The 10,642-nt window shown below is 36.1% G+C and overlaps 1 protein-coding gene across 3 annotated transcripts; it reads left to right on the top strand.

Annotated features, from left to right (window-relative positions):
- Nucleotides 1-1,299: 1,299 nt before the first annotated feature.
- LOC105172167 (integrator complex subunit) lies at nucleotides 1,300-8,725 on the top strand. 3 transcript variants are annotated; one of them, XM_011093524.3, is made up of 12 exons: nucleotides 1,300-1,436; nucleotides 1,580-1,736; nucleotides 1,957-2,346; nucleotides 2,437-2,651; nucleotides 3,647-3,976; nucleotides 4,145-4,352; nucleotides 4,776-4,868; nucleotides 4,974-5,065; nucleotides 6,482-6,599; nucleotides 6,748-6,833; nucleotides 7,888-7,939; nucleotides 8,055-8,725. In XM_011093524.3, exons 2-12 carry the CDS (start codon nucleotides 1,728-1,730, stop codon nucleotides 8,565-8,567), a joined length of 2,106 nt encoding a protein of 701 aa, XP_011091826.1. In that variant the 5' UTR covers nucleotides 1,300-1,436; nucleotides 1,580-1,727; the 3' UTR covers nucleotides 8,568-8,725. The 3 variants fall into 3 exon arrangements, with proteins under 3 accessions (XP_011091826.1, XP_011091825.1, XP_011091827.1); XM_011093523.3 differs by having other exon boundaries at nucleotides 1,307-1,500; XM_011093525.3 differs by having other exon boundaries at nucleotides 1,307-1,500; nucleotides 1,940-2,346.
- The last annotated feature ends 1,917 nt before the right edge of the window (nucleotides 8,726-10,642 follow it).

The following is a 10,642-nucleotide window of genomic DNA, read 5'->3' as shown; positions in this document are numbered from 1 at the left end:
TATCTATCGTTTTATCCAGTTAAGTACTGGGCTTCGGTCTTTCATCCCTGGCTACGCAGTTCGGAAGTAAACGATGGACTAACCCCAATAAAGGTGGATATCCCTTATATTCCATGTTAGTAAACATGACCTAAGTATGCCCATTTTTTATTAACTCCAGTAACTTGCAAAATTGATTAGTTTTAGTCCTCCGATCGATTGAATTTATAATTTGCGTCGGAAAAATGACATGACATGACACCTAGATGCGTTTTTGTTGATTTATAATCCTATTTGGCTAAAATTATGATGTGGAAGACAAGTTGGCCATCTTTTGGAGGGAAGCACAAAAGATAGCCAACTTGTCTTCCACATCATAATTTTAGCCACATAGGATTATAAATCAACAAAAAAGCATCTAGGTGTCATGCCACGTCATTTTTCCGGCGCAAATTATAAATCCAATCGATCGGAGGACTAAAATTAATCAATTTTGTAAGTTACTGGAGTTAATAAAAAATGGGCATACTTATAGGACTAAAACTAAAATTGGACATACTTAACGGACTAAAAAAATATTTTTTCCCAAAAGAGGATGTATATCTTTACTGTTTAAGGATAGTTTAGTTCAAAAAATATCATTTGAACTGCAATAAGTTAGTAATCAATTAATCAATCGAGGGTAAAGATAAATTTTTATTTATTTATTTTTTTAATATCAGCAAATTTAGTGAATTTCGACTAACGGAAGAATTTATGTTAGACAGAAATAAACTTTAGAGATGTTAAATGTAATTTCTCAAACCACAAAAGATTTACGTGTAATTACTTCAAATATCAGGGGAGGTGAGTGCAATTATCTCTAAATTCTATAGAAAATTTGTAATCATGCTTGAGAGATATTTTACATAGACATGTGATATTCACTATATTTAATATAAATAAATATTATTAACCACAATCAAATAAAATTAATACAGAAAAAATTTAAATTTTTATCATATTAATCAATTTGTTTGTAATTTTAAATTATGGTCGAAATATTTGTTATGATTTAACTCACTGCAAGAGAGCAGGTTGTGACGGAAAAGAAAAAATTTCGTAAAAATTTTCACATTTCAGAGGCGGATTCAATGACCGAGTATTTGTCGTTGTAAAAAAAAAAAGAAAAAGAAACGGGTCTCCCCACCCGAAAATCCAACTCTGATAGAAATAGGTACGGGTCTTGGACCTATTGGGTCCTCGACCCATTGGGTCTTTTAGGATATGGGCTTGGGTAGGGCCTTGGCCTTGCCTATGTACATTTAAACAGCTAAACAGTAAATTTGAAAGCTCTCTCCTCTAATTTTTCTCTTCTGCTGAACGCTTGTGTAAGAGCTTCAACCCTTCAATTTCAGATATCGGACGGAGGACGGTGTTAGTGTGGTTCAAGAACTCGGGACACTGATACTAGCAAGGTACAACGCAGGTGGATGGCAAAGAGTCAGACCACCGGAAACCTACAAGCGACGGCGGCAAGGAGTCAGTAGTGTATTTTGTAAATACACGAGGACGAATTAAATTTAAAAAAAATTAACACCCAAATATGCGTTTGTTGCAGACCTAAGGGTGCGTGGCTTTACTGCAGTTGGCGGAGTCTAGATATTGCGTTTTGAGTGCTGAAGCCAGAGGACCTTCTGGCTGAAGGAATTGGTTGCTTTCCACTTGGGAAGGAGTTTCTCCAAGGAGTTTTGAGCTTGTTGAGCTCTATGGAGTTTGTAAGTATCTTTCGGTCGCTTTCTGTAGAACTTCGGGTTGGACTACATTTTACTTATATGATTTATTGAGAATATTCGTTGAATTTGTAGTGTTCGATCTTTTGGGTGTTCATTGTAATTCAGTTTCTTATCAGAATTTGCTCCTTTTGGTCTTCAAACCTTTAGGGTTTTGATTATATATCGGTTCTTATTGGTATTACTAGCAATTTTGTGATTGCAGACATGCTTGAGTGAAGGCAAGGGCTATTATTTCCCGCCATGCCACATTTTGGATATATGTGGTTTCCGGGTTTTGTTTGATTGTCCGATGGACCTGTCATCTCTTGCAATCTTTTCTCCTGTTCCAACCAGTTCAAATTCGATAGCTTACAATCGAAAGTTCTCCTGTTCTTCCGAAAAATATGCGGGTCTAGAATTGAATGAAGACAAGAGACTGAAAATCGACAAACCTCTTGATGCAAACAGTTTAATTGGTGCCGAACCCCATTATAGAACTGTAAAGAACTTGCTTTTGTGGAATGTATCTTTTATTGATGTAGTTCTGATATCTAGTCCCATGGGTATGCTGGGGTTACCGTTTCTTACTCGGAACAAAGATTTTTCAGCTAAGGTAATTAAGGTTGTGTTTTCTGTGGTTGAATTGATCATTTTTGTTTACAAGTTGAGATGGTGTGCCGTTGGTTAATATGATGGTGGTTAGGTGTACGCAACTGAGGCCACAGCTCGAATTGGGCAACTAATGATGGAGGATCTTGTGAGTATGCATAAGGAGTATAGGCAATTTTATGGAGCTGAGGAGTCTGATGCACCTCAATGGATGAAATGGGATGAACTTGAATTGCTTCCATTGGAATTGAGGCAGATAGTGTTTGGTGCAGATGGGACAGAATTTGGTGGTTGGATGCCATTATACAGGTATGCTTATGCTATTCGCCTTTCAAATTTTTCCTGTTTTACACTATTCATTTTCGACAATGTTATCTAATGCTTGGTTTATTTCACTGTTCTTTGATATGTGCATGAGAGATTTCATGTTTTCGCAAACACTTGATTCCTGATACTTAAAATGTTTCTTGCAGTATTGCTAAAAAAGTTTTATGTGTGATATATATGATAGCACAAATTTTTTCTTTTCTACTTTTTTCTTTTTAATTTCCTCCTTTTGCTATCATATCCATTACAATGAATTGTTTAGATGTCGGACATTTTGTGTTTGAACCATAAATGCCTCGGCTAGATAATATTGTTTTTACCAGTACCTCTTTTAGTGAGTGCAAGGTTAAATAGCTACGGATGCAAACTTTTTATTATTGAAAGAAACGTAATCAGTAAAGTACAAGCTCGTGATCTTTCCAACTATTCGTCTAAATTAAACCGGGTAATATAAGACTAGATAGAAGGTTACATGTGGTGATATGGAGAATGTTGTGCTATTGTAAATTGGCATGCTCGTATGTCCATGAAAATCTTCATAGTTTACCACTGTTGAAACCGTGGACTCTTAATTCAAATAAACTTCATAGGATGATTACTATCTAGATTGAAGGCTTACAAATAAGTATATCAGGATAAATTGGAAAGGCTATTATTTGATTCAACAACTTGTAAGTCTTTGGCATGTGTTTATAGAAAGTGCATGCTATATCGATCAAAGTACACCCGAATTCACCAGATTTTCATATGTATTGCTTTTTTAATGAGAAAAATCTCATGCAACTGGGTTGAGAGAGAGAGCGATAGTAGCTAAGATGTTTAATGTGTATTTGAATGGTTCTAATAAACTACTCAAGATTTTCTATTGATGAACAAAGCTGATCTTTTTCTCATTTCTTTGCCTATCTTTTATTAAACCACATATATATATATATTACCGCCATGTGTATGCAAATGTAATGAGGGATATTTCTCAGTGCAGCTGATGTGAAGGCTTGCATGCTGAAGGTCGAGTGTCTCAAGTATGCTGAAGAAGCTTGCTATGGTGGCACATTGATTATACAAGCTTTTAGTTCTGGTTTAGAAATAGGATCATGTAACTGGGGTATCTCTGGTCCAAAAGCAAGCATTTCCTATATTTCAAGTTCTGTTTTTTCATCAGCGGCGGCAATGAGTTTCAATTACCAGGCTCTTCAGAGAAGTGATGTAATTTTGTATTCAGATTTCTCCTCTTGCAACGGACTGGACAAATTTGACAATGATGATAATTGCTCTGGGGCTGCTGGTAACAACTATTCAAATTTAAGGTGCTTCTACTTTCAATTGCTGTAGCATATGTCCCTAGACAGTTTGGTGACTATCCATCCTCCTTACCTTCTAATTGAAGCCGGATATGGATTTACTTTTTTTGTGTATCTTTTTTTCTTTTCATTTTGATATATGAAGCTGATGAAGCTTTGCAAATGACCTCGCAGCTCAGATGATGTAAATTCAGAAGGACATGACACATTGCTTAATGATGAAGAGTATTTGGAGGAGATGGAGAAGTTAAATTTCATATGTTCATGTTCTGTGGACTGCATAAAAGCTGGTGGTTCTGTTCTAATTCCCATTGCACGTATTGGGATCACTCTGCAGCTGTTGGAGCGATTTGCAGTTAACCTAGCATCTGAAAATATGAGGGTAAGATTTACTATAAAATGTAAATGCCAATAAAGTAATATGCATGTTTGGAAATTTGAGATCCTAGTTTTGAATTTTGTGATTCTCTTGGTTCCTTCGTTGTAAGCTAGAGCTACTATTTAAGGTTCGGTGGCGAATCTTCTATTTTGTTTTATCATAACTATTACTTCGCAGATTGACTGTTTAAAATTTGAAGCATGCATTGATAGCTCTTACCAAATTATATCACAGGTTATTTCTAGCTTGTGAGGCAAAGAGTAATTATAAATTGTTGGATAAGATGATTTATGCTAAATTTTGTTCAAATGCTAAGTGAAATAAAATTTAGACCTGATGTAGTCAAGATCTGAAAGATTGTTTTGAACGTTTTCCCCTACCTGTTTTCTCTGCAATATACTTCAACCGCACTATTCTTCCATGTAGGTTCCCATTTTTCTCATTTCTTCTGTTGCAGAAGAGCTTATTGCATTTACAAATATCATTCCAGAATGGTTGTGCGAGCAGTGGCAAGATCGTGTATGTTGAATTCAATATGTCACAGCTTTTTTTGGACTTAAGGATCGAATTCACATGCAGAGCTGATGCTGATGTAATTCTTTTGTTCCATTTTCAATATTACAGCTCTACTCTGGTCAACCATTATTTTCTCATGTGGAGATGTTAAAAGATGGAAGGCTATATTTATTTCCTGCCATTCATTCACTCAAACTATTGTAAGACATCCTTTATCCTTGTTCATGATGATTGCCGACAGAGTTCGCCAATTTTATCCTTTGTCATTTTCTTTGGATTGGGGGATTCAGTTTTTCTTTCTTCAAAATTCTATTTTCTATGGCCTCTGTGTTTCTTCTGTTTTATTATGTGTGGAATGATGGAACATGATCATTACTCAGCCACCTAGGAGTGCCTCTGCTAGACAAACACATTGGGTGCTGCAATCTTAAGTAGCACTGGCTGGAAAAGAACTGCTAATGCTAATAACCATCTGATCGATGCAGATTGGGGGCTGGTATGGAAAGCCATCTTAAGAGGGAATTGTTTGAGGAGAGATCCTAACTGATGATAAGAACATTTTTAGGGATCCTGCTGTTGCGTCCTCTTCCTCTTGGTTTGATATCCATCTGAGCTTGCAAGAGCAGTAGGAAAAAGGAGAGAAACTAGGTAGTTTTTGTGCTTCAGTGCTTCTTTTAACTAACTCCTGCGCCCACAGTCGCATAGATATTGGACGGAGAGAGATGTAATAATAATTCATGTAAATCATAGCCATTCTTTAGGACTAGGAAATCTGAATAATCATAAACTTCTGAAAACATAACTGAGGAGGAAGGCAATCATACTATTCAAGAATAATCTCAAACGATATCAGTCGATCTTCTCCTTAACCCCATTTCTTACTCTAATGTTACAAAAACCTTCGATGGATAAAATGCAACCTTAATTGGTAGTGAAAGGACAAGTTTGTTTACATTTATCCTTAATTCAGTACATCTGTCAAGCAACTGAATGAGCAAATAAGTAACTTAATTCAGGATTATGCATGATTCACAGCATTATGATATTAAGTGAGACGAAATATCAACCCTTCATCAGTTATTTCATGGGCATACTGAAAAAAATAATAAGTGGGTATAAATTGCTTACTTCATACATTTTGTTTGGTGTAACCTTCAAGAAAGATCAGTTAAAAGCGGTCTTCCATTGAACTAAAGTGTCTTTAACAGTGAATTTTATATGCAAGATGCTGAATAGTTGGAAGGTGTGTATATTTAGATGTGGTTAAATGTGTCTTACACTTTGGTTTCATCCACTAGTTGGACAGTTGGATATGTGTTCCAAAAACCCAATTATGTAACATTTTGGAGTGACAATATTTTCAGAGTGCAGTGTTTCCAGTCTGAGATATTTTATTTGTTATCAAAGTTTAATTAGTTGTTCGACATCTTTCCAGAAAATTATTGAAACTCCGAGGTGACATCTTTATTAGTGTGATATGTTGAGGAGTAAAATTTAGTTTTTAGAAGTTTTGATAACTTGGGGAGGAACAAATAGGTTTCAGATACAGCTAACAGGCTTTTCCATCATATGAGTGCTTTCATGGTTAGACTACTTGCTAATATTGCCCACGCAAGAAAAACTTGGCAGGAACCTTGCATAGTATTTTGTCCTCACTGGAGTCTGCGACTTGGACCTGTTGTGCATCTGCTCTTGCGATGGAGTGCTGATCAAAATTCACTCCTTGTTATGGAGGTGCCCAGCATGATGATTCATTTTTCTTGCAGGCGCAGTACTTCTTTATTTTCATCTGCCATATCATTACATTGATCATCCAAAAGAATTGGATAAAAATAGTTTTATCTGTCTTTGCTGATTGTTCTTTTGTTTGTATACTGTACAGGAAGGGCTGGATGCCAATCTGGCCCTCTTACCTTTCAAGCCAATGGCAATGAAAGTGCTCCAATGTTCTTTTGTTTCAGGAATACAGTAAGTTGTGTTCTAGTTGTTTTCTATTTATCTTTTAAACTGTGAAATGGGCATTTTACCTTGTGCTTTTACCTCTTTCTAGTTTGGATATGCATTCTTAGCATTTGTGATTTGTGAACTCTGGAAATATGCTCAGTTTACTTCCTAATGAACCTTGATTAGTAGACTTTTTCTTCTTGGGGTTCATGATTGTTCACCAACTTATTCAAGTAAGTCATTTTTTGCGTGCTCCATGAGAGCCCTAGATGAGACTTGAAGAAGCATAGTTGCCAAATAACAGTAATTTCCCCTTTGGCCAGGAGGGGAAAACTAGTAATGGACCACAAAACCTATTGAGGCTTTAACTGAAAATGAATCCGATTAATTGATCAACTTCAACGGGATTTCGACAATCCAAAAGGAAAGGGTGTAAAGCCAAGCTGATGATTAGACTTATTTAGGGAATGACATCTTCTGCCAGGATCTCTGGTTGAGCGGGGTTCGCAAGTGATCACCCAATGAATGGACGTGCTCAAAGGGGGGAGTGAGGCAAGAACCATGCTTTCAGAGAAATGGTAGTCCGATTCTTATCTGAACTGCGAGAATAACTGACTAAGCCGTGCCTTAAGAGGTCATTCTCCAAATGAGGCGGGTTCAAGCTTTTAGGTTGTTTAAGTAGATTGGGCATTGGTAAGGTCAATCTTCAAAGATGCATTTTACATATTTTTCTAACATTTATTGTACGATAAAGGTGGAGATTTATGAGCTCATCTTTGGCCCACCCCTTAACTGTCAACCATAAATTGATTGAAATTGGTAAATAATGATGAATTTGGTTTATCAAAAACAGGGGGAATTAGTAATCTTCCATTAAGCATTCAGAATGACAAAAAAATTATTGCATAAACAACCTAGAAAACTTAAGTTCAAAGTTCCCTTTGAGTGTTGCCACTCTAAACTGATGCGTGGAGTTCCATAAGGCAGTGTAACTTTTGTAGTTTTGCATAATCACATTAGACATCTCATTTTATGTCTATTTGATAAATTAATGCCTCAAAATTTTCTGTTTTCTCAGGATGCAAAAATCTCACCATTTACTGAAGATATTACAACCTAGACATGTTCTGGTACCATCCCCCTTCATAATTATAACGTCTTCTCTTATTAGTTTGTCGCTTTAATTGATGCCCAAGATATGCTGTATGATTTATTCTTATCTTAAAACATCCTGGTTTCTGACAGTTTCCGGAGATATTAAGACAGCATATTGGTCCTTTGGAAACTGTATTTTCATTCAATTACTACTCTGAAAATAAGATGGTACATATCCCGTACATGAAGGACTCTGAATTGGACATCACAGTAGAATTGGCCTGTCAGCTCCAGTATACAACACTGAAACAACAAGACATGAATATCTCGAGGTTGAAGGGAGAGCTCATGATTGAGCATGGAAGATACAGATTACACCTTGGAAACGACGAGCAAGTTTCCTCTCATCCTAGGCCGCTTGTGCATTTTGGCAGAATTGACTTAAATAATCTCCTGACGGCATTGCAAAAGCTGGATATGAATGCAACATTGGAGGAAGTAACTGGTGCTGCTGGATCTCACAAAGCTTCTCGCATACACGTGTCAGAACCCAGCAAAGCCATGATCGAAGTCATCGAAGCACAAACAGTGATTTCTGCTGCAGATGAAAATATAGCTTCCGTTATTTCTCAAGCCATATCTGGTGTTTTGGATTGTATTTGATGAACATGGCCCTTAAAAATTATTCGGTTTTGTTCCCATTTCTGTGTGCAACTTAAATGGATAGTGAATGTTGTATCTTCGAACAGGACTTCTGGAGAGCTGAGAAACTGAATGCGATGGTGTTAAGCTCTGATGAAAGAGCTTTTCTACACTGTTCAGTCTTGTGGTCACGTTTCTGCCACTAAATGTTGATTTTATAGGTTATCAAGAGAGATGTTTGGGGTGAGCTTATAAGCTGTTCCAAATATTTTATAAAATGTTTGAAAGCTTATAATATGTTGGAACCACATGCGGTAAATCTTTAAAAGAATGGAGCTTACTAATCCACATCGACCGTATCTTAACTAATCTATTGCAAGACAAACAATGCAAGTAAATGAATGGGTTTTAAGTCAATTTTTTATTAATGAGCAGCGTTTAAAATCAAACAGTCGCGCTTGTTGGGAGGGGTTTGATTCATGCACGCCCACTTCGAAGACTATTTATGAGTTTTAATTTCTCTAAACTACTTGGACATTAAAGATAAATATATCCAATTAAAAATAAATAAATAGACAAATACTATTTTTTCATGATTAAATTTTAGAAGTTTTTTAAATATTAATTTAGGTAGAGCAAAATTTAAAATGAATAGCAGTAGAATAGTATATAAAATACTAATATAAACTTCAAATATTAAATATTTATATATATATATATGAAATTGTTGGGATTGTTTTGAAAACCCATAGAATTGAAGACCCTTTTCATTGTCAACATCCAATTTTCAATTTACAGCTTGAAAAAGAAATTGAATTGCTGCTTTCAATTTGCAATTCAATATGAGATGAAACAGCAATTTTGTTCAAAATCAGCCTTCATTTGGATTGATTGCAATTCTTTATTCCCTCGGCCGTTCATGGATATTAGTGCTGTAACTCACAAATAGAAATTGAATGCCATAATGGCTGATTTCAATTTTTGCATTAATTGGGAAGAAATGGCCCCTCTATATATAGCTGAAATTTGTCATTTGAGAAACTACACCAAAAACAACAAGCTCTCATTTTGAGTTCTCTCAAACTCTCTCTTTTGGCTTCTATATTTTGTTTCAAGATTTGAGTCTCTTGTTTCAATAAGCTTTTGAGTGTTGTTCGAGGTGTTCTTCGGTATAGTGCTAAAATCGAAGAACTGTAACCGTCTTATCTTGGGAGAAATTACGTTGAACCCGGTGCACTGCTGATACGGGGCGTATATTTTTTTCAAGGCAAGCAGTTATTCTGCGATTCGGTTAAAAATTAACGACTTCAAATTGGACTGAGAATTGTTACGATACAATTCTCGTTGTAAGTTTACTATTTAAATTTCTTGTCGTAAATAGCGTTTCTAATTGTGTTTTGTTATTTGTTCCAACGTGGTTTTATTGCTTTTGATTTCTTAAATCCGATTGTAATATTTCAAAACATTGTTTCGATTACTTGAAACCAATTATTTTTCCAACAATCTTGAAGAAAATATACAGGTTTTGAAAAATCGGATTTTGTGTTGGAACTGTTGTAGAAAACGCTATTTTGAAATATTACTTTTAGTTTCCTAAAATACTAAAAGATGGCCGAGCCGATTTCTGTTGCAATTCCGATCACACAAAAGGTCGACTTGACCGGTTTACCGGACAAGTTTTCGGGCCAATTTTTCAAACGCTGGCAACAGCGAATGAAAATTTGGTTGACGATGAAAGGACTTTTGTCAGTGATTCAGGTGATCAGACCTGAACCTACTGATACCGATCCCAAAACTGTTGAGATAGCGCAGTGGACAGAAAGGGATCAAATAGGCAGAGGAGTGATTTTGTCAGCCCTGTCAAATACGCTCTTCGATGTCTATTGTTCCGATTCTTACACTGCTAAGTCTCTGTGGGATGAGTTGGACCGGAAATATAATACTGAAGAGTAAGGGCTCGAAAAGTATTCTGTTTCTAAGTTCATGAGGTATCAAATGGTTGAGGACCGATCTGTGGCTGAACAGACTCATGAGATTATCAACCTTGAGCATGCTCTGGCTGATGCTGAGATGAAGCTTCCCGAGAAGTTTCTGGT

The sequence above is a fragment of the Sesamum indicum genome, linkage group LG10 (assembly GCF_026168435.1).
Source record: "Sesamum indicum cultivar Baizhima isolate 11 linkage group LG10, ASM2616843v1, whole genome shotgun sequence".
NCBI classification, from domain to species: domain Eukaryota; kingdom Viridiplantae; phylum Streptophyta; class Magnoliopsida; order Lamiales; family Pedaliaceae; genus Sesamum; species Sesamum indicum.
The sequence above is the reverse complement of the archived record's forward strand: the minus strand, read 5'-3'. Positions and strand labels throughout refer to the sequence as shown.

Coding starts and splice junctions, on each gene's coding strand:
- LOC105172167 (XM_011093524.3), top strand. Junction 3,977..4,144: donor AACAACTATTCAAATTTAAG/GTGCTTCTACTT, acceptor ATGACCTCGCAG/CTCAGATGATGTAAATTCAG. Junction 5,066..6,481: donor ATTCATTCACTCAAACTATT/GTAAGACATCCT, acceptor TGCCCACGCAAG/AAAAACTTGGCAGGAACCTT.